This window comes from Gracilinanus agilis, chromosome 1 (assembly GCF_016433145.1).
Source record: "Gracilinanus agilis isolate LMUSP501 chromosome 1, AgileGrace, whole genome shotgun sequence".
In the NCBI taxonomy this organism is placed as follows: Eukaryota; Metazoa; Chordata; class Mammalia; order Didelphimorphia; family Didelphidae; genus Gracilinanus; species Gracilinanus agilis.
In genome coordinates this window covers 134,582,859-134,607,278 of record NC_058130.1, presented here as the reverse complement: position 1 = coordinate 134,607,278, position 24,420 = coordinate 134,582,859, and the positions used below count along the sequence as shown (strand labels likewise).

Here is a 24,420-nt window from a genome sequence, read left to right as displayed (position 1 = left end):
TCCTGAATAGAGTGCAATGTTTTTTCTCCAGTATTTACCTTTAAAAGTCACATTTGCACTATATTTAAGCACTTCCAGCTTTGAAACCATAAGTTGTGTATTGTGCACCTCAGCATATGTAAAAAGCATGGCTATCTCCTGGGGCAGATGGGAAATGCTGAACAAATGCCTGTTTGTTTTGATATTCTGTCAAATGCCACTGTTAATACTAAAGGGGCCAAATCAGTGTTGATTAAAACTACTGGAAATGAGAAAACTAGAATGACCAGGATGCTTGCAGTCATAGCTGACCGGTGAAAACAGACTCCTTACGTAATTTTAAGGTGTAAAACATTACCTAAGGAGAAGTTACCATCAGGAGTGCTCTTTCATGTGCAGGAAAAGGGATGGATGAATGAAGAACTTGTGTTAGATTGGTTGAATGTGGTCTGGGGTAGGCGTCTGGGTGTGTTACTGCATTAGAGAGGAATGCTCGTACTTGACGCATTCATCTGACTAAAAATGTGAAGAAGAGAATTGCTGAAACGCACACGGACCTAGTAGTTGTCATTCTGGGAAGAATGACATTGCAATTACAAATGTTAGATGTAGTAATTAATAAGACATTGAAAGATCATTTGTGGAAAGAATATAACGAATGGATGTTGACTGGAAACCATAAATTTACTCCATCAGGAAAAATAAATAAACTGTTGGTCACTGTATTAGGGAACTGGATCAAAACCACTTGGGACAAAATTTCCATTGAGTCCACTGTGCTTGGATTTAAAAAATGCTGTATATCAAACAGTATGGATGGTAATGAAGATGGTGTTTTGTGGGAAGAAGAGGGTGATGGCTGTGACTCAACTGATGCTTCCACTTTGGGAGAGGAGGAAATAGTACAGGAAGGAGAACATGATAAAATATAACTTCTTTAACTTATTTTCAGGACCTTGAAAAAACTTTGAATATAAAGTGCCTGCATTATTCACGAGTTAAGAGAAAATTGTAATTTAAAAGAAGAAAATAAATGGGTGTTTCCTCTTTCTGAGTTATTCAAAATACTTGGGATCACACTATATTTGGGGTTGGGCTAATACAATATGCTTTTAGAAGAGATTTTATTTAAGTCTCACTGGTGTCCAACAGTTCTATCCCTGATTCATACATGGGCCAGTCACTTAACTTCTCAGCACTCTAGGAAACTTCTAAGACTATACATTGTAGTCACTTAACCTTGTTTACCTCAATTTTCCTCATCTGTAAAATGAGCTGGAGAAGGAAATGGAAGACCACTCTAGTATCTTTGCCAAGAAAACCCTAAATGAAATCACAAAGAGTTGGACACGACTGAAATGACTAACAACAACATAATAACAGAGAAAGTGTTAATCTGCATTGTTAGAGAGGGACTTTTCTGCACCAGTGAAGTCATAGGCCTAATCCCTATCCTCTAATTGAATAAATAGGAAGATCAGATTGGCTCTAGAAGGACCAAATTCATTTATAGTCTAGGAATTGGAGAGGAGTTCTGTTGGTATTTTCCTATTAGTGTACTAATCTGGTGTATATTCACCACTTTATCTTCATTTATTTATTTATTTTTAGAGTTTAATTACATTTTCCCTCAATTACATGTAAAAGACATTTCCAACACTTTTCAAAGAATATTAAATTTTAAATTCTCTTTCTCCCTTCCTCTCTCCCCCCAGCTGTCCCATTGAGACCGTAAGCAATCTCATAGATATTTTATATGTGCAATCATGAAAACATTTTTCCATATTAATCATTTTGTGGAAGGATAGTTGAACCAAAAAGCTTAAGAAAAAAAGTACAAAATGTTTGCTTTGGTTTGGATTCAGACTCCATCAGTTCTTTCTCTGGAAGTTGAGTTCTTTGGAATCATTTTGGATTATTGTATTGCTAAGAATAGCTAAATTATTAATGGTTGTTCTGCATTCTTGTCAGTGGATACAATGTTCTTCTGGTTCTGCTTATTTCACTCTGCTTCAGTTTGTTCAAGTCTTTCCAGTTTTTTTCTAAGGTTGTATATACCACTTTAGCCAGACATTAACCTTAGAAAGGCAGGGAGAGTCTGCCCTGGAGTGGATGAGGAATGGAGCAAGAGAGGAGGAGGGGGAAAAGGAGGCAAGGCAGCAGCAGGGCTGTTGTGGCAATGACGAAAGAGAAGAGCACCTCACTAGAGATTCTGCTTTGAACACTGGTGGTGGCTGTGGTGAGATGGGCAGGAGAACTCTACTTTTAGCCATTCGATTCATCACATCTAATGATTTTGCTTTTCAATGAGATAAATCAACATATAGGCCAATATATACTCATTCATTTGTTTTAGCTAGAAGAACCTCAAGTCCTTAGTCTCTACATTCTTTTCAGATAGCTTCTACGTTAGCTCAGGACCTCATTGCCTCTTGCTAGCACAACTGATTATCTCCTAATTGGTTTCTCTGCTATAGTTCCTTCCTTCTCTAGTTTGCTCTCCATACAGCTGTCAAATGATTTTTCTAAAGCACAGATCCAACCATATCAAACCCAAACCTCCTTCTCCTCTTCAGAAATCTTTAATAGCTTCCTATTGCCTTTAGAATAAAATGCAAAATAAACCTGACTTCTAAGCCTTCATAATCTGGCTTTCACCTACGTTTTCAATCAGCACAGAGCATTTATTAAGAGCCTTCTGTGGCCAAGCACTATACTAGACACTGGTGAAAGAAATCTTAGAGATAGTCCTTGTCCTAAAGAAGAAGCTGACATTCCCGTGTGACAGACCTGCTCACAGACTAATAATATAGGATATATTTAAAAACATGCAGTGAGTTTTGGGGTCCTAGCAAATGGAGGAATTAGCTAAGATTTACAAAGGAGCTTGTGTTCAAAAAGGTGGAAGAGAGGCAAGAGAGCACTACCTGCAAGGGATAGCCCAGGCAAGGCACAGAGATAGAAGTGAACTTGTATATGAGGAATAGCAAGCAGGTCCATTTGCTTAGAACAGACCAGTGTATTAGGAAGTAAAGCTGTGTACTATAATTAGCCTGGAAAGATGAGCTACAACAAGGTAGGCCATAAGGGTCTTTAAATGCCAAACTTTTTGTATTTTAACCTGACAAGGAGAAGCCAATGAAGCTTCTTGAGGAAACGAGATGTTGATGAGATACAAGACGATAACTTTTTGGATTGAGGGAGAAAGGGTGAGTAAACAAGAGGGAAGATCAGTTGAGAACAACTCCAAGGTAGCAAACTTGGGTAATTAGAAGAATATTTATGTCCTCAACAGAAATAGGAAGAGGAGTAGTTTGAAGGAGAAAGATTGTCATGGACATTTTCAATTTGATTTGCATATGGAACATCCAGATAGGAGATGTCAAACAGGTAATTAGTAATGTGGTACTGGAGTTTAGGAGAAAAATAAAGGTTGACTATGTAACTTTGGAAATCATTAACCTGGAGAGTAAAGATAAATCAATGGAAGCTGATGAGACTACCAGGAAAGAGAAGAGAATAGAGTCTAGGACAGAGCCCTGGGATATGTTCACAAATAGAGGGGGGAACATGGATGATGAACCTCAGAGGAGAAAGGGAAGGATCAGTTTGATGGATAGGAAGAGAACCACCCAAGCATTAGCACAAGAACACTTGAAGGAGAAAGCTTTTTCTAGTTCCTTATACCAGAGACTGTAGACAGGTTAAGAAGGAAGAGAACTGAGAAAAGGACATTTAATTTAGCAATAAGGCAATAAAGAGAGCAATTATAGGGGGCAGTTGTTTTTTTTTTTTTAATTTGGGGGATAGAAGTCATTGCAAGGGTTTGGTTACCTTAGCACCTGCCTCTGAGAGTTAATTTTAAAGATTAAATAAGATTATGTTTGTAAAGCATAGTGCCTGGAACATAGTAGGCGCTATGTAAATGCTAGCTGTCAGTAGTAGTAGTAGTATTGAGAAGTAAGTGGGATGTATGGAGGAGGAGGTAGTAAGGGCAGAGGGCCCATTTTAGAAAGTTTGACTGTGAAAAGGAGATCGTTCTAGTTGAATGGCTGAGTGGATAGAAAACCAGACCTGGAGATGGAAGGTCCTGGGTTCAAATGTGGCCTCAGACACTTCCTAGCTATACCACCTTGGACAAGTCACTTAACTCCAATTGCCTTCCCCAGTGATGGTGAATGTAAAAGGGTAAAAAATTATTGTGGTTGGACTGAATATACAAGAGGGTAGTCGCCAGGAATTGATTCAATTCCAAATGAAAGACTCAAGTCAGAATGTCTTTTATGATAGTTTATTTACAAATAGGAAGAGAGAGTGAAAGTAAGAAAATCAGAAAGAGGATAGGGCAAGACATCTAACCTAACACACTAAGTATTTTGCTCCAGCCCCTGGCTCAACCTAGGCAGGGCTAATTAGTCCTCAACCAGAGGGGCCTCAGCCTTGAACCCAGGGCCTGGAGATGAATAAAGCAAAGGCTTGTCAGGAAGCCTCTCTTCAGAGGAGAGTCCCTTCAGGAAAAATCCAGGAAGGAGTCAGTCTTTTTCACTCACCATGTGGTAGTTCAAAAAGAGAGATTTAAGAACAGTCTCACCAAGTCCAAGGTCTCAGGTCCAGTAACCAGATTCTTCATCAGCCTCCAACTTGAACTCCGAGAAGAACTAGTCCCCACAGGAAGCTGTAACTCCTTTTTGTTTTTTTTAAACCCTTACCTTCCATCTTGGAGTCAATACTGTGTATTGGTTCCAAGGCAGTAGAGTGGTAAGGGTAGGCAATGGGGGTCAAGTGACTTGCCCAGGGTCACACAGCTAGGAAGTGTCTGAGGCCAGATTTGAACCTCCTGGTCTCAAGGCCTGGCCTGCAATCAACTGAGCTACCTAGCTGCCCCCCATTCCTTTTTAAAGGCTCTTCTTTTGTGTCACTTCTTGTGCATTTCTTTACTTTTTTTTTTTAACCCTTGTACTTCAGTGTATTGTTACATAGGTAGAAGATTGTTAAGGGTGGGCAATGGGGGTCAAGTGACTTGCCCAGGGTCACACAGCTGGGAAGTGGCTGAGGCCGGGTTTGAACCTAGGACCTCCTGTCTCTAGGCCTGACTCTCACTCCACTGAGCTACCCAGCTGCCCCCCATTCCTTTACTTTTTATGTGTACCAATTACAGGCTAACACTTTGCTTAGGACTGCCCAGGAGGCAGTCAGTCAATTCTGATTCATCACCCACTTTCACACATTCCCCCACTCAAGTGTAAGTGGGGTGTTTACACTTTTGGTGATTAAATCTAAAAATGGGCAGGGTAAAGTTAATCCCATCTTCCCATGAATCAGGTGTGATGGAGAGGGGGAGGGGAGCAGCTCCACCTGAGTCCCTCTGCCTTTCTAGAAATGAACTGGGGTGGGGGAGTGTGTGCCCTCAGAGAGCACTCTGTGTGCCATCAGTTTGTCATCACTATCCTAGCCCTTACCACTCACTCTTCTGCCTCAGAACCATTGCTTAGTATTGATTCTTTTTTATTTTTTCAGTTACATGTAGAAACAATTTTTAAGAATTGCTTTTTGACATTTTTGAATTCAGGTTTTTTCCCTCTATCCATTTCCCCTAGGCAGACTTAATATTGATTCTAAGACAGAAGGTAAGAGTTTATAATAAAAAATTAGTTACTTAACTTCTTTAAATCTGTTACTTCATTTTTAAAGGGATAAATATAGGTGATGATTTGAGTGAGAGTGTGGTCAAGTGAAGGTTTTTTAAGGATGAGGAAGATCATAGCATGTCTGTAGGCTGTAAAGAGAATTAAGCTGAGATAAGTTACGCAGCAGAGAAAGGGGAGGGGATGGGATCCTGGACTCAGGAAGAGGTGTGGATGTTAGACAGGAGAAGGAAGACAAGGGCTGCCTCTTCTTTGAGACAGGAGCAAAAGAGCTGATGGAATGGTAAGGTTATCTGAAAGGCAGAATTCAGAAGGATGAGGAACTCCTGATGAATGGCTTTGATTTTTAAGTTTCAGTTATTTCAGTCTTCCCTCACATGGTTTTTGTTACATCTGATTGACCTGCCAATCATGCTTTGTATGTGACATTTTTTTCTCCCTCTGTACTTTTGTACCCACAGTCACCATGTTTGCCATGTATATGTTCATCACTTTTGCCTTGTGGAATCCAAGCACAACTCTCCTACACCAGCCTTTCCCAGTGCCCTCAGTTATTAATATATACTCCTTCCTCAGATTACTTTGAATTTACTGGTTTGTGTGTTGTATCTCACCCAGTAGGAAATTAAGTTCCACAAGGCAGGTATTATTTTGCTATTGCCTTTGCATTCCCAATGTCCAGCAGAAACCAATACTATGTATTGGTTCCAAGACAGAAAAAACATATTAAATAAAAAATTTTCTGCTAGGTTAAAAAGCTAGGCAATGGGAGTTAAGTGACTTGCCCAGGGTCACACAGCTAGGAAGTGTTGGAAGTCAGATTTGAATCTAGTTCCTCCCAACTACATTCCATTCACTGTGCTACCTAGCTGTCCCTTAACTTAATATATTAGGAAAACCATCCACGTAATTGACCATATCAACAATCTAACAAACACAAACCACATGATTACCTCAATAGATGCTGAAAAAGCCTTTGACAAAATACAACACCCATTCCTACTGAAAACACTAGAAAGTATAGGAATAGAAGGTTCTTTCCTAAAAATAATAAACAGTATATATCTTAAACCATCAACAAGCATCATATGCAATGGGGATAAATTAGAAGCCTTTCCAATAAGATCAGGTGTGAAACAAGGATGCCCATTATCACTTCTTCTATTTAACATTGTACTTAATATATTAAAAAAAATTATCCTTAGTTTTTACATTGCCTACATTTCCCAATATAGCCTTCTCCTCTCTCCCAGGAAATTATACCTTTTAACTATTTTTTTAATAAAAAGAGGAAAAAAAAACTAAATAAAGGCAACCACATCAATCAAAACCAGCATTAACTGTGGTTTTCCACATTTACAAGAAAGGGAAGATGTGTTCTCATATCTCTTCAGAGTCAAACTTGGTCATTATCACTTTTTAATCTGTTTAACATTTTCCAGTGTTCAGTTTTATTTGTTTTATTGGTGTTGCTCTTTATATTTACAGCGTCATAATCATAGTATGTTTTTCCCCTTGTTCTGCTTACCTGACTTGGTAAGTCTTCCCATGCCTCTTGTTATTCTTCAGTCATCATTTCTTAGAGCACAGTAATATTCTGTTACATTTGTGTTTGGTAAACACATCGCAGTTTGTTTATCCATTATCAGTTAGTGAGCATCTACTTTGTTTCCATTTCTTTGCTACTACCAAAAAATGTTGCTATACATATTTCAATATATGGAAACTTTTCTTTTATTATTGACCTCCTTGGGGCAAGGAAATCTCTGGGGCAGTGAGCTTAGAAATTTAAACTACAGCATAATTCTAAATTGCTACCCAGAGTGGGTAGATCAACTTAAGCTATAGCAGTAGAAGAGATGCTTATTTAATCCAACTAAATAATTAATTTAGTTAAATCATGTGGTACAATTAAAAGTACATTGTCTCTGCTTCAGTTCAAATCTTTACCTTTCGTGCTTACTACTTATGTGACCATGGGTCACTTCCCCTCTGAGTCTTGGTTTCCTCATCTGTGAAATGAAGTGATTGGGCTAGTTGGTCTCCAAAATTCTTTCCAAATCTAGCCCTGACTCAGTGAATCATTCATGAGTAGCTTTTTACCAACCCCTACATTATGCTGGACTATGTTTTCCATGGGTTTCTCTCATCCTCTTGTTTCCTATTCTAACCTTATTTTATTTACTGCTCCATCCAAATGATATGAATTCTTCTTTATGGCTGGTTTCCTGATGTGAGGGAGAGAATGAATGTAGCATTCTGGGTATGGGGACAGCCTATGCCAAAGCACAAAGGTGGGAGGTGGAAGGTCACATGTCGCAATACTAAGTAGGCCAGAACGCATAACAGACAGTAATCTGGAAGAGCCTGAAAGATAAGCTGGAGCAGCATTCGAAATGCTGGACAGGAAGTGAGGAGAAAAGATCACATCTGTTTGTTTCAAGGATTAATTCTCAACAGTTTGATTCACTTTGCTGGCTGTTAGCACCTAGAGAAGCACTTCCACTTGTTTCCTTTTGGGGGCAGGAACTCATCCGAGCCTGGCTCTTGTTGAAAGCTCACACTTTTTTGACACGTTTGCTGAGTGGTGCAGGTGAGTTGCTTACCTGTGAAATCTGGCTGTTTGGGTCTTTGCCACTTGGCCTGTGAACTTAGACAAACAATTTTACCTCTTGAAACCTTCTTTACATAGTAAAGATAATTATAAAGATCAATTGCACTAATATATATGTAAAATACCTTATACTATAAAGTGTAAGATATTATCATTGACTCATATGACTGGAAATGCAGCGAACTAGTCAGGTAGTGAGAGTTAGAGGAAGCAGATGGACAGTCAGGGTGGTGCATTGGTACCCACAAGATAAAAAATAGCAAAAGGAAGATCTCTACCTATTGTTAGATAGGTTCCCTAGGGAAGCTTTGGAAAAAGACAAGAAGTACGTAGGATGAGAAAGTTATTGAAGATGGACCATCTACTAGAGAGGCTTCCTCTCATAGAAGGAATGCTCACAATGATGTAATAATCATGGATACACCGAAGAAACAAAATTGTTAACATCTCCAGAATGTAGACTACCTTTTAAACCCTTCTTTTCCATCTTAGAATCAAGATTAAGTATTAGTTCCAGGACAAAAGTGTGTTAAGGACTAGCCAATTGGGGTTAAGTGACTTGCTCAGGGCCACCCAAGTAGGAAATGTCTGAGGTCATACTTGAACCCAGGACCTCCCATCACTAGACCTGGCTCTCAATCCACTTAGCCTCTGATTTCCTTCTATAGTTTGTCTTCCAAAACTGTATCTAGGAGCTACCTAGCTAGGAAGCAGAGTGGCTAACACCAGGTCTGGAGTTTGGAGGTCCTGGGTTCAAATTGGGGCTCAGGCACTTCCTACTGTATGACCCTGGGCAAGTCATTTGACCCCCCACTGCCTAACCCTTACCGCTCTTCTGCTTTGGAACCAATAATTAATATTGATTCTAAGACAGAAGGTACAAATTTAAAAACAAAACAAAACAAAAAAACTACATCTGGAGTAAAATTATTGAGGGTGTTAGATGAATACTAATCTAGATGAGAAATTAAAATTGGATGGTTGAGAAAGAATTCCTGATGCTGCAGGAGGCTAACCAGTCTCATTTCCATCTCTTTTAGCTGACTTTGTCCTGCAGTGGATGGATATTGGTTTATCGTCAGAATTTCTTCTGGTGCTCGTGAACCTGGTCAAATTTAATAGCTGTTACCTAGATGAATATATTGCTTCAATGGTCCAGTAAGATAATAATTTCATTGTTTTTGTTGCTATCTTTTTGATGACTTGAGGGTGGCTTTTTTCTCCGTGTGTTTCTAGAGCTAGAATCCTAGCTCTAGATAAAGGAATTATGTTGGTGGAGCCCCAGGTGTCAGTTATTTGAGTGTAATAAGGGTGGCTGCACATAGTAGTGTTAGAGATGGAGTTCTGGTCCCATCTATGCAGGATGAACTACTACTGAAAGTTAGTTGAATAACATTTCTTCTTCCTGTAAAATATTCTGGTAAGAATTTGTTTTCCCCCAACAGCATGATCTGTTTGCTTTGCATTCGAACTGCATCTTCTGTGGACATAGAGGTCAGTAACTCTGCTCTTCATTTTTTCTGATTTGACTTTATTGGACTAAGAGGCTTTGGGTAATTTGGACTTTTTCACTACTAAGTTTCTTCTCAGACCAGGCCACTTTAAAATTGTGAGAAATAAAGGGTAATAGAACAATACTGGTAGACTTGAAAACAGGAACATAAAAAATATTTGGAAATCATTACCTTAATCACATGTCATCTTGTTGGAGAAAGTATACAGTGTTCTTGTCTTTACTTGTTTTCTCCCTACATCCTCTTTTTGCTACAGGTCTCCTTGCAGGTCCTAGATGCTGTGGTTTGTTATAATTGCCTTCCCTCAGAGAGCCTCCCTGTGTTTATCATCACACTGTGCCGGACCATCAATGTCAAAGAGCTCTGTGAGCCCTGCTGGAAGGTTGGGATTTTTAAAACTTTTTATGGGAAATTGTTTTCCCCAGCCAGGCACTTGGATTGAGGGTGGGGTAAGGGCCATCTTGTCTTAAATGAATTCCAGTCTGCTTCTTTATGGAAGATATAGAATATCTCATTTGATAGGAAATGAATAGCATTTTGCTAGTCTGGGGAACCGAGTTTAGTGTATTCCTAAGATTTGAGACTCCTGCTGCTTCATCTTTAGGATGGAATTAAAAGCAAAAGGATATGGTAAGTCACTGGGAAGTTAGGTATGCCAGCTAATTTTATTGCAATGGCTTTTTGCAAGATTATGAAAGAAAGCAACACTTCTTGAGGTTGTAGAAATATATGCTGGTCATTTCAAAATCATATCTGCATATACTAAAAATAAATCATCTGCATATATATACACATATAAATCATATCTATGTATTACTCAACAGCTCATGCGTAATCTTCTGGGAACCCATTTGGGCCACAGTGCTATATACAACATGTGTCGTATCATGGAGGACAGGTGTGTAAAAGGCTTATCATATGGGGTTGATACTAAAGAAAAATGAGAGACCAATGATCATAGCATTTAAATAAATGAAAGCATGCATAATTACTAAAGACTTCTCCCTATAGTATACAAAACCCACTGATGTTTCTGCTGCTTTGGTTTAATTGCTTCATAAGTTCCCTCTTCCCTTATATATAGGACCCAATATTTTTTTCTTTCTCTCATTTAATGGCTAGCATGTTTATTCTTTTTATTTCTGATTCCCAAAGCTCTGTTCTTTCTTTTTTTCACCCATACCTATATAACTGCTAACCTTTGCTTTGGGCTCTCATTTCTGTGGCCCTTCTTCCCTACCACCACCAGCCCCCATTCCTTTCTTAGGTCTAAGCTTCTGTTCTTAAGAGTTCCATGTGACTGTGTAATGAGGACTGGGTAATGGCACCGAGGAGAAACATAATACTAATCTACTAGGCATATATGTTTTTTTGTACCTCCATTATAATTATGTTCTGTGCTTGGAAATGGTTTTAGAGCCTACATGGAAGATGCCCCTTTGCTGAGAGGAGCAGTATTCTTTGTTGGGATGGCTCTCTGGGGTGCTCACAGACTGTATTCACTCAAGAATTCACCTACGTCAGTATTGCCTTCTTTTTATGAGGTAAAGTATTTCTCTGATGGCAGGAGAAAGGGCTTACATTTGATCAGTCTTTCCTGTGTGCCTTATTTCTCTGCTCAAAAGTGAAAAGGTTTTCTTTGGGGAGCTTAACATCAGGATGTCTGAGATGTTAGCTCTGGATGCCTGCTTTAATTAATCAACTAAAGTTTATTGCTTTAAAACATGTTAGATTTTGTTCTGACGTAGAAATATGTAAACCATTTTGTTGCTTCTTTGTATAATTCTAAATTACTTTCTTGGTCCAAAATTTTTTTTTTTTTTATTAAAACCCTTACCTTCCATCTTAGAACTAATACTGTATATTGGTTCCAAGGCAGAAGAATGGTAAGGGCTAGGCAATGGGGTTAAGTGATTTGACCAGGGTCACATAGCTAGGAAGTATCTGAGACTGGATTTGAACACAGGATCTCCTGTCTCTAGAACTGGATCTCTATCCACAGATTTACCTAGCTGCCCCTCCAAATTACTTTCTAAACTGTAAGATTAATTCATTGCACCACCAGTTCATAGTGAATTAGCATGCCTGCTCTCTTATAGCTGAATTGGGCAGCTAGGTAGTGTAGAGCACTGAGCCTGGAGTCAGGAAAATCTGAGTTCAAGTCTGGCTTTAGACCCATTACCAGTTATTCGTGACCCTGGGCAAGTCATTTAAACTTTTTTTTTCTGGACACAGTTCCTCATCTTGTAAAATGGGGACACACTGGAGAAGGAAATGGCAAACCACTATGGTATTTTGGCTAAGAAAAATGTAGTCAGATACAACAATCACAAATTTCCCATAGCCCCTCCAAAATTAAATATTTTCCCATTTTACCACATTTGCCAATTTGAGGGTGAGATGAAATCTCAGGATTGTTTTAGCTTTCATTTCTCTTATTCCTAGCAATTTTAAAAGTTTTTTTTCCCAGATAGTTGTTGATAGTTTGTATTTTTTCTTTTGAAAATGATTTATATCCTCTGACCACTTTTCTGTTGGGGAATAATGACTTTCAAATCTTTTCATTTGTGAGTTTGTGTCAATTACCTAAAGATTTTGTATGTTATCAAAACTATTTAATAAGTTTCCTCCCCTCAATCCATCTTTTCTTCTAGTTACTTTGATTTAACTTATGCAAAACCCTTTTTACTTTTATAAAGTCTTTATTATTATAAAGGTTCTTTAGTTCTTTTAATTTGTCTTATCTTTTTCTGGTTTGAGTAGTGGGCTCAGTTTGTCTCATGGGGATTATTTGTTTTTTAACTGTTTAATCAGCTAATTTTTCTGAAATCAGCAAAAGTATAATACATTTTCTTAAGCTCTTCACTTTATTTTCCCTAATTAACAACTTTTATTTCTGCCCTTTTAATATCAAAATTATTTCCAAATATATCTACTGGATCCTACCATATAACCAAGATAAATTTCAGCAAAATTCCACTATATGCAGTATTGTAATCAATATTCATCACTCATAGTCATCTATCTGCCAAGAGGAGTGAATTGTTTTTTTTTCCTTTTCTTAGAATGTATCAGTGGCTCAGTGGATTGAGAGCCAGGCCTAGAGATGGGAGGTCCTGGGTTCAAATGGCCTCAGATACTTCCTAGCAGTTTGACCCTGGGCAAGTCACTTGACCCCCTTTGCCTAGCCCTTCCCACTCTTCTGCCTTGGAACCAATACACTGTATTGATTCTAAAATGGAAGGTAAGGGTTTAAAAAAAGAAAGAAAGAAAGAAAAAGAATGTATCCTTATCTCCCCTTCTTAAAGTCCCTTATTTCATTTCATAAATTTACTCAAGAGCCACCTTCTACACTTATACATGAATCTTTCTTTCCTGATCTCCTTGCCCTCTTCCCCCATTTAATACTTTAGTCTTCTTTTAAGAGACTGCTTCATTTTTTGTCTTTGTATCTATAGTTCCTGGTGCATAGTAGATACTTAATAAATACTTGTTTTTTATTTGGAACCAAAATTTATTACTGCAGTTAACCTTAGTTCAGCAGCAATTTAGTATGATTTACATCAGTGGTTCCCAAACTTTTTTGGTCTACTGCCCCCTTTCCAGAAAAAATATTACCCGGCCTCCTGGAAATTAATTTTTTAAAAAATTTTAATAGCAATTAATAGGAAAGATAAATGCACCTGTGGCCATCACCGCTTTCCTTGATTGCTGCAGCATCCACCAGGGGGCAGTAGTGCCCACTTTGGGAATCACTAATTTACATCATTGTAGTCATCATTGTGAATGTCATTCTCAACTTTTTTTTCTCCTGAGTTCATACAAATCTTCATGTTTCTTTGAATTCCTTGATTAGTCATTACTTACAGTGTAATACTCCATTACATTTATATATCACAATTTGCTTATCCATTCCCAATTGGCATAGAACTACTGTTTTCCATTTTTTGCTGTTACAAAAAGTTCTATGAATATTTTGTTACATATTGGGCCTTTTTTTTTGTTATTGATTTGCTTTGGGGTATATGCTCTCTGGTGAGATGCCAACCTGAATCTATAGAAGTTGTTTCCTCCTCTTGAAGTTCCTATTCTAGGGAAATGCAGGTCTTGTCCCTCTCCCCTGGTAGTGAGAGGGACCTCTTTCAGTTTCGACTTTTATATGTTGTTGTTTTTTAAGACCCATACCTTCTGTCTTAGTATAAATTTCTAAGCCAGAAGAGTGGTAAGGGTTAGGCAATCAGGGTTAAGTGACTTGTCCAAGGTCATATAGCTAGGTGTCTGAGGCCAGATTTGAACACAGAACCTCCTGACTCCAGGCCTAGCACTCTATTCATTGTGTTACCTAGCTGCCCCCTAATTGTTTTTTAGTGATATGCCCTTTTATATCATTTAGGTACCAACATTTTGTCCCACTGTATTTTGTTTTGCTTCCTGATCATAGTCATGATGTTACCTTACAGCTTGTGTTACATTTTATGGCCTTTAGAGTTCTTTTACTTAAATCATCATCATTTGATTCTCACAATAGCTCTTTGGAGGAAATAGTTATCATCCTCACTTTCAAATGAAGAAGCTGAGACTCCCAGAGGTTGAGTGTTGTTTCCTAAAATTCAGCCCTTATAGGAGCAGGATGAGCACTGGCAGCCAGGCTCTGAGTCCTAGTCACATTCTTTCCACTGAGCTGTACTGTCAGGAAGGCAGGTGTATATGTGTGTGGGGTGTAGTCTGGTCAAGATTTTCAGCTGTCCCTCTCTGCCCCTCTTTGTATGTACCCTTTAGGACCAACTAGTTCCCCAGAATCTAGAGCCTTGGGATTTAGCAGAATCTATTCCTTTCTGAGATGATTTTGTTACTGGTGACATCTGCCCTTTCCCCATTTTGGATAAGGTTTCAAAACAAGACTAATAAAAATGAATTCCTATATTTGCAGAATGATTTTTCTGTGGCAGGAACATTGAATAGCGAATTGTGCAAGTTCTGGTTGTATATACAAAAAAAAGTAAAACACTCTGATTTCAAGGAACTTAAGAGGAGATGAGAAATGAGATGTGCTTTTGTAAAAGGATAAATAGAAACAGACTGAATAAAAAATAAACAGAAAGGGAGCAACTAGGTGCCTCAGTGGATTGAGAGCCAGGCATAGATATGAGAGATCCTGAGTTCAAATTTGGCCTCAGACAATTCCCTGTGTGATCCTGGGCAAGTCACTTAACCCCCCCATTGCTTACCCTTCTTCTGCCTTAGAAACATCACTTAGTATTGATTCCAAGACAGAGTGTAAGAGTTTTAATAACAACAAATTATTCGTAATTTAGGAAAAGTAATTTCAGTTGAGCAAAGAATTACAAAGCTTAATTACAGTTGAGCCAAATTATAAAGGGTTGAAGAGTTAGGTGAGAAGAGGAGAAGTGTAAACAATGAGTATGGACAGCTTTTTTCTAGGAGCTTGAGTGAGAAAGGGAAGAGGGCTACAGCTTGAGGGGATGGTAGGGTCTAGAAAAGGTTTTTTTAAGGATTGGGGAATCATGGGTATGTTTAAGGGTAGTAGGGAAAAAACCAGTAGATGAGGAGAGGTTTAAGATTGGAAAGGGAATGATTAAAGGGGCAGTCTACTAGAGAAGATGAGAGGGGATGGGATCCAGGGAACATACAAGTTAGAGGGTTTAGCCTTGGCAAAGAGAAGGGCCACCTTTTTAACTAGGATAGATAGATAGAGGAAAGAAAGAGAGAGTGGAGGACAATGTCTAGGAGTTTTTAGTTGAAGTGTTTAATAGAACACCACATGAGTTGTGAGTATGTTCCTTTTTAAGAATCTGGCTTTCATGATCTTGAGGTATTATGACTAGGGGGCCTCAGGTTAGTGACCTATAAACTTCTGACTCTGGAGCATTGAAAAGGAAATTGTTTTCTAGGCCATGACTTGTCCCAATGAGGTGGTTTCCTATGAGATAGTCCTGTCCATCACCAGGCTTGTGAAGAAGTACAGGAAGGAGCTACAAGCAGTTACTTGGGACATTCTTCTAAAGATTATTGAGCGACTACTACAGCAATTGCAGGTGAGTACAGAGGGGAAATTTCAGCCCAAGAAATGAGTGCTAATTTGTTCTGATAGACATGCTAATTTTATTCATTCCCAAGAGTGGGAGTAGTCACCCTTAAAGAGTGGCTGTTTTCGAGGTTGCCCTTTCTCTTGTGGTGTTTCCAGAAACTCTTTAGGAATCGATTCCAGAACCTCTAGTATATAGTATTTTCTATGCTTTCAATGAGGACAAATCCTAATCTTTTGAGAGTGAATTTAAATTTTGGAAATAGCCAACTTTTAGAATCAAGTTCAAAGAATCAAGTGGGTAATTTTACTGAGCAAAGCCTTTTTTTGACTAAAAATGAATTGTAAGAAGAAGAAAGTCTGGTAAAGGAAGACCTATATCTTGGGAACTAGACTTAAAACTGCATTCTATCTCTGGTTGATTGGCATTAGATAGACAAAAGAAATAGTCTGATTCTCTCATTTTACACGTGGGGAAATTGAATCTGTAAGGTTAAGGGAATTACCTAGTATCACTCAGGAGAGAGCAGGAGAGCCACGCATTGACTTTTGGGGTCAGTTCTAAATCTACTGCTCTTTGGGGCAGTGGGTGGCTCAGTGGATTGCGAGCTGGGCCTAGGGATGGAAGATCCTGGACCTGGAATCTCGCCTCAGACACTTCCTAGCTTTGTGACCCTGGGCAAGTCACTTAACTCCCATTGCTTAACCCTTACCATTCTTCTGCCTTGGAACCAATACGCAGTATTGATTCTAAGACAGAAGGTAAGGGTTCTAAAATAATAATAATAATAATAATAATAAATACATTGTTCTTTAAGGAACTACAAAGTAATGAACCAGCTTTCTTGTGGAATTCATAAATTGGCTCTAAAACCTACTAAAGTCAGAAATGGGTCTAGGCCTGGTCTGAGCAAAGTCTGCTTCAATAGAATAAATGTGCAGCCTCCAAAGGGGAATGCCTTGAAGGGGACAATACTTATTTGCATAGGTAGAAGTCCTAATGAGTGTTTTAAAAAAATGGACAAAACTAGTTACATTAATTTACAGTCATACTTTGTAACTTGTAGCTACCCCTTATATTTTGGTTTGGTGGTTGCATAGGTTGTTTAAATGAGAGGGATCTTAGATTTGACACTCCTGTTGTGTATCTCAGAGGTGCAGACAAAATAGGCTTATAGGCCTCAGTGTTGTTACATGTAATGAGAACTGAGTAAAACTGATACTGAAGTGCTTTTTGAGACAAAAAAAGGCAGTAGGGTGGGCAGCTGGGTGGCTTAGTGGATTGAGAGTCAGACCTAGAGACAGAAGGTCCTGGGTTCAAATCTGGCCTCAGACACTTCCTAGCTCTGTGACCCTGGGCAAGTCACTTAACCCCATTGCCTAGCCCTTACGCTCAGAACCAATACACAGTGTGGATTCTAAGATGGAAGGTAAGGGTTTAAAAAAAAGAAAAGAAAAGGCTTTAGGCAATATAATCAAGGGATCTCCACCTTGCCCAGTCAAGGGCTGGCTGTTGCTTAGATGCATTAGCAGTATTTATTTGCTGCTACTTAGTGTTAGTTGGCTACTCCATTACTGTTCTGAGGGAGTCTGTTTTGAAATTCCTGGTTGAAGTGTAAAAGAATGCTTATTAAGGAGATACTTTGCCTTAAGTGGTGCATAACTCTTGGTAGTCAAAGCAGTTAATCCCACTGATTTCTTCTCCTTCCTTCATTGATTGCTTAGTCATCTCCTATGATTGTCCTGGGCTATCTAGGGGAAACAAAACAGAATGGGGTCATGCCCTTGCTATCTATCACTTGTAAACACTACATTTGTGCCCAGGCTATAACAGAAAGGGAAGAAAGGTATGCAGAATAGAGAGCATTGGAGCTATTTGTCCTGAACTTGGTCTGTAGAGAGTAAGAGTCCAGCAGGCTTGGAGTAGCTGAAATAATCTCATCTTGATTGCACATTAACCACTTGACAATTTTGAATTACAGAGTATAGAAAGCCAAGAGCTCAAAACCATTGTTCATGATTTGTTGACCACTGTTGAAGAGCTCTGTGATCAGAATGAATTCCATGGCTCAGAGGAGAGATTCTTTGAACTTGTCGAGAGATGTGCAGACCAGCGGCCGGTAAAACTGTTTTCTCCAAATCCCTCTCTCCCAGCCCTGTTCTCCATATCCCTTATTTCTGGAGCCTTTTCTTTCATGATTCCTTGCTTTTGGGGGAGTGTGTGTTCTGTGGGAAGGACGTAGGTGGAATGAAGGTAGGGAGTTGAGGGCAGTTTGATGATAGATCCCATCTCTGAAGGAGCCACTGACCATGAAGGTCTGGTAGCATGTTGGTTTGGCTCTTTGCATGCCATTCTGGATGCAAATTTTACAGGACTTATGTTCCACTGGGGAAGTAGACCAGGATTTCTGTGAAACCTAATTATCATATGCCAGTTGAAGGGCACAGTGCTAGCCTAACCATCAATTTCCTCCTACTTGTGCGGAGGAAGCTGAAGGGGCAGGCTCTGAGATTGTGTTGCCACCCTGGAGCTCGCTTGCCTTTTTAGCACATCTGCTTCCCACACTGCAGTCAGCATTTTTTCCAGGAAAATACAACTTGAAACCAAGATTTTTACATTTTTTTCCCTTTAATTTTCATTGCCACTGCCTTATTGCCTTTGTTTCAATGAGTCACAGGTAGTGGTGTATGCCAGGAGGTTAATCTAACCTGGCCAACTTGTATAACTGCCTAGATCAGCAACAAGACAGATTTACTTAAAAGCTGCTTCTACAAGAGGAAAAAGATTTGATGATTGAAGCAATTTTGTTAATACCAAAATATCTTTCTTTTCAATAGGAATCCTCCCTTTTAAACTTAATAACCTATAGAGCTCAATCTATTCATCCTGCCAAAGATGGCTGGATTCATAACTTACAGTTATTAATGGAGAGATTCTTCAGGTAAGTAAAGTCTTCAAAACTATTGTTTTCAGAACTTGTCTTGAATCCATGAATTTGAGACCTCAGGGATAGAGCATGACACCATTCATTTTTTAAATATTTGGGTCTCATATGGTTTTATGAATTTTTAATATCAGAAAGGGAAGACTTCCTTTTTGTGGATAAAGATTTGCTTTCCAGTTGGTGAGACTTCATTTAAAAAGCTATTGAGGGGGTAGCTGGGGGTAGCTTAATGAATTGAGAGCCAGGCCTAGAGACGGGAGGTCCTAGGTTAAAATCTGGCCTCAGACACTTCCTAGTTGTGTGACCCTGGGCAAGTCACTTGACCCCCATTGCCTAGCCCTTACCACTCTTCTGCCTTGGAGCCAATACACAGTATTGACTCCAAGACAGAAGGTAAGGGTTTAAAAAAAAAAAAAAAGCTATTAAATTCATTTTGGACACTCAAGAGACTATCATTCTTTGAAAATAGCCAGAACTTGCTTTCATACACATTTCTCTACTGTTAAATTAGGATTCCAGTCTGGCTGCAGAATGTAATCATATTCTGATCAGAATGGTATCTGTTTCTAATATTTACTGTCTGAAACTGGACTAAGGACTTTACATTGCAGGCTTCTTTCATGCCATACTATGGAGTCTACCTGGTGAATTCTTGAGGTCTAGAATGTGTCCCCTGAGAGTTGCTATGTGTGTGTTTAAGTATGAAAAAGTGCAAATATACTTGTCTTCCAGTAAATTCATTTGCACTTGCTTCTTTTCTCCTTCAGGAATGAGACCCGCAGTGCTGTGCGCATTAAAGTACTCGACGTTTTATCCTTTGTTCTGAGTATTAACAGCCAGTTTTATGAGGTGTGTATTGCATTAGTGTTCCGGGTACACTTTAGGCACAGTGTCATGAGAACAGAAGAGGAACATGGGAATTAGAACATGCTCAGTGGAGAGTGACTGAAGTTTGGCCAAAGAAAATTCATCAGGATAGCTCTGTGGTACAGTGATTTTAGCGCTGGGCCTGGAGTCAAGAAGACCTGAGTCTGAATCCTGTTACTAGTTGTGTGACCCTGGGCAAGTCATTTCATCTCTGTTTGCCTTACCTTCTGCTCTGTAAAATGTGATAATAATAGCACTAACTTCTTAGGGCTGTTTTGAGGATCATGAGATACTATTTGTAAAATGCTTAGTGTGGTGCCTGCCAGATAGTAGACACTATATAAATGTTAGCTGTTATTGATATTGTTGTTATGATGAACTCTTAGCAACTTTTGAGTGCCCGTTTCTTTTCTTTTTTTTTTTGAAATTTATTCATTTATTTTGGGAGACTTTAATTAATTAATTTAGAATATTTTTCCATGGTTACAAGATTCATGCTCTTTCTCTCCCCTCCCCTTTCCCCTCTCATAGCTGACATGCAATTCCACTGGGTTTTATGTGTGTCATTGATCAAGACCTATTTCCATATTATTGATATTTGTACTAGAGTGATTGTTTAGAGTCTACATCCCCAGTCATATCTCCATTGACCCATGTGACAAAGCAGTTGTTTTTCTTCTTGTGTGTTTCTGCTCCTACAGTTCTTCCTCTGAATGTGGATGACGTTCTTTCTCATAAGACCGTCAGAATTGATTATTGCATTGCTGCTAGTACAGAAGTCCATTACATTGGATTGTACCACAGTGTATCAGTCTCTGTATACAATGTTCTCCTGGTTCTGCTCCTTTCACTCTGCATCAATTCCTGGAGGTTGTTCCAGTTCACATGGAATTCCTCCAGTTCATTATTCCTTTTAGCACAATAGTATTCCATCACCAGTAGATACCACAGTTTGTTCAGCCATTCCCCAATTGAAGGACATCCCCTCATTTTCCAATTTTTTGCCACCACAAAGAGCGCACCTGAGTGCCCATTTCTGTTGTAGACCCCAGCTGTGTTTTAGTCAGGCACTTCGGGCTCTGCATTGCTTTGGTTAGATGCTGCCCTTGCCCTTATAGAGTTTATATTCCATTAACTGCTAATAGTAAGGGTTTATTTCTTCATTGAAATGTGTATCTTTGGGCACAACTAGGTGGCTCTGGATAGAAAACCAGGCCTTGAGACAGGAGGTCCTGGGTTCAAATCTGGCCTCAAACACTTCCTAACTGTGTGACCCTGGGCAAGTCACTTAACTCTGATTGCCTACCCTTACTGCTCTTCTGCCTCGGAACCAATACTTAGTATTGATTCTAAGTTGGAAGGTAAGGGTTGAAAAAAAGAAAAAAAGAAATGCCTATCTTTTTGATAGCCTAGTTCTTTTCTTTAAGGAGAGTTTTGACCAGTTTTCATTCATCATTTATTTATATGTTTTTTTCAGTAAAGATTATTGGGACTGTATTCCATGTAAGGCCTTGATGAGAGCACATTGGTAATCATCAAGAATTTAGACTTTGTAATACATTTGCTTTTTTTTTTTTTTAAACCCTTACCTTACATCTTGGAATCAATACTGTGTATTGGTTCCAAGGCAGAAGAGTGGTAAGGGCTAGGCAATGGAGGTTAAGTGACTTGCCTAGAGTTATCCAGCTAGGAAGTGTCTGAGGCCACATTTGAACCCAGGACCTCCCATCTCTGGGTCTGACTCTCAATCCACTGAGCCACCCAGCTGTCCCCAGTACATTTGCTTTAAAAGTCTTCCTGTTGAAATCTGAGAAAAGAAGATTTGGTCATGGGTGTATTTTGTTTGGTTAGTTTATCCAACCTGAAGGTTTTCATGCTTTCTCCTCCTTATTCACTACTACTGGTCAGGAGGCTATTCCCTGTCCCCTCTACTAAATGTCTGGTAGATGAAGCAGGGCACTTGTAAAAAGTGACTTGGGAAATAGTAGTTTCTGGCTTTGCAGGTTGGGTAGATCCTTATGTTATACTCTTTTTAGAGGTGCCATTCTGTTTTATCTATCTTTTGGCATCATTCTCTTAAATTTCAATTTTCTTTGCAGAGAAAAGGCTTTGGAAATGTTTGTCAGAGTCCTTAAGGTTTCCGGTAGACCATATACTACTTTATGATAATTATCAGCTTTCTAATGTCTTGAGTAAAGCCAGTGCTGTTTCTAAATGAGATCTATGATTAGTTAACACCATGTGCAGTCATAGACTTTATTTATAACTGTATTCTACCTTGGCACAGGAGGAGCTGATTAACATGGTAGTCATCTCACAACTAGCCCACATACCTGAGGACAAAGACCACCAAGTCCGAAAACTAGCTACTCAGCTGCTGGTGGACTTGGCAGAATGCTGTCACACTCATCACTTTAACAGCTTGCTGGATATCATTGAAAAGGTAGGGCTTTCTCAGAATTAAGGATGTTACTTGTGTCAACAAAATGTGCCTGAGGTGAGCAAAGTCCTCTTGACATAATCTCAGACAATAAGTTGCATGTATGCCTTGGCAGTCTCTGAAGGCCCTGTCTTACTGGACACTCTTCCAAAGACAAGTGATTCATCAAGGATAATCATGTCAAAAAGAGCTCACAGAAAAGGGAGTCTAGTTCCAGTGAACATATGTTCATGATCCTCCACCCTTACCTGAAAGCCTCCAGGAGTGGTTAATATTACTGATAGTAATATCACCAGACACTAGAAATAGGAATGATAGAGAGCTTTGACTTCTCATCCTGTCCAAGTCTTTCTCTCTCTTCCATTGCATGGAAATCTTGAACATTTGTTAAAGCAAGGGAGACATACTGTTTTCTAAAGACTAGAGTATAACTTGGTATGCCTGGTAGCTAGGAACACAGATTTATCAGATACTGAAGTATTGAGTTGGGAACCTCAATATTAAAAATAGATTTTTTTCCCCTGTTCCAGGTGATTGCACGTTCACTTTCTCCTCCTCCTGAATTGGAAGATCGGGACTTAGCCTCATATTCGGCTTCTTTAGAAGATGTGAAAACTGCTGTACTTGGCCTTCTGGTTATTCTTCAGGTAAGTTTTCTCTAGAAGGGAAGCTTTAAAAATTCCATCCATTCTTTTATAGAAAAAGTTTTCTAGTTACATATGACAATCTGACTACTTTCTCAGGATTTAGTTGGGATTTCAGTCTCTGAACTTATCTTCTTTCCAAATCCTTTAGGTCAAAAGTCTTCATCACTGCAACACAGCTGGGGAATAAGATATTCTGATTAATCAAGTATTCTTCTTAATGCTTTTACTTTTCACAGGTCACCAATTTTCTAAGAATTAGAAAACACCAACATTTCCTTCTTAAGTATCATGCCTTCCCTTGATTCAGAACTTCAGGATCAGTATTCTGAAGATTAATTTTCATTACATGTAACATTATCAATAGCTAATGTAAAAGCTCTAAGGTTTACAAAAATGATTTATTTGTACTTCATCTGAGCCTTATTACAATCATAACGAGATAAATATTCCATTTAACAGATGAGGATAGGCTTAAAGAGTTTCAATGATGTGCCCATGATTACAGAACCTAGTAAATTTTGCAGGCAAGATTTATACTCAGGTCACATGAGTCCGAATTGTCTGTCTGCTATGCCAGACTCCCTCTAAATGTTCTTCCTAGATCCTGTGATATGAACTAAATGCCACTTTGGTGAATAAACTGAAGCTATTCCATCCACTTATCTTAACTATTCCACTAGATCTAAGATTCCCAGGGATGGTGCTTTCTCTAATTAATTATCTACTCCCACCTTCAAAAGAGCAAATATTTCTTCTGTTCTGCGGTGGAAATTGCTGGATGATAAAGAAGTTTCTCCAGTAACATTTAGACTATGATACTTAGCACGTCCAAAATGAGCTTAGCTTTCCCTAAAACCTGCTTCTGACCTCAATTTCTAGACACTGCTCCCGTGTTTGAAACGTCCGTGTTATTTTTAACCTCTTTCTTCTCACGTCCAATTAATCAAGTCCTCTTGATTCTGCCTCCACATTATGTGTTGCCTATATCTATTCCCATTGCCACATGCCCTCATAACTGTCCATGAGCCATTCTATTGCAATAGCTTTCTTGTCTGTCATTCTTTCATTCTCTACTTTTTGTCTCCTCCAGGATCATCTTCTCACCACTGAAAGCTTCAACTTCCATAAACATGTATCTGGTCATTTCACTCATCTTCTCAAAACCTTTAAATGGTTCCCTAAATTCTATGGATTAAAAATTTGAATATCTTAACCTGGAATTCAAGACTTCCTAGGAGTTGGTGCTACCTACCAGTTGTATTTTTTCTCTTTAAAAGAAAATTCTGAACTTGACCACTAAATAAAAATTTCTATATACATTTTAGAAGAAAAGGAGGGAATCATACATGAAACTGCAAATCTTTTTTTATGGGAGGCTTGCTTTCCTTTTCAGTATCTGATATTTCAGTCAAAGCTCTTCTTGTCTTGGGATTCCATATGGCCTTTTTTCTCTCCTTTATTTAATTAATTTACTTTATTTGGGATCCCTATCCCTTCTCTCTCTCTTCTTCCCACTTCTCCCCTCCACAGAAACAAAAACACACACACACACACACACACACACACACACACACACACACACACACACACACACACAAAGTAAAAGAAAGTCCCATTAACAAATATACACAACCCAGTAAAACATTAGTTATATCCAAAAATGAAGGTCTCATTCTGCATGCTGAGGCCACCTACCTGTCTGCCAGGAGGTGAGTAAGTATGC

General features: G+C 38.9%; 1 protein-coding gene across 1 annotated transcript in view; it reads left to right on the top strand.

The window, feature by feature from the left end:
* TSC2 (TSC complex subunit 2) overlaps positions 1–24,420 on the top strand; it is a 69,387-nt gene that overhangs the window by 5,945 nt on the left and 39,022 nt on the right. Inside the window, exons 5-15 of the mRNA XM_044657244.1 lie at positions 9,279–9,396; positions 9,684–9,732; positions 10,009–10,134; positions 10,577–10,650; positions 11,170–11,296; positions 15,665–15,808; positions 17,781–17,918; positions 18,637–18,740; positions 19,511–19,592; positions 21,898–22,053; positions 22,581–22,697. Coding sequence (XP_044513179.1) covers positions 9,279–9,396; positions 9,684–9,732; positions 10,009–10,134; positions 10,577–10,650; positions 11,170–11,296; positions 15,665–15,808; positions 17,781–17,918; positions 18,637–18,740; positions 19,511–19,592; positions 21,898–22,053; positions 22,581–22,697 — 1,235 coding nt within the window. The remainder of the gene's footprint in view (positions 1–9,278; positions 9,397–9,683; positions 9,733–10,008; positions 10,135–10,576; positions 10,651–11,169; positions 11,297–15,664; positions 15,809–17,780; positions 17,919–18,636; positions 18,741–19,510; positions 19,593–21,897; positions 22,054–22,580; positions 22,698–24,420) is intronic.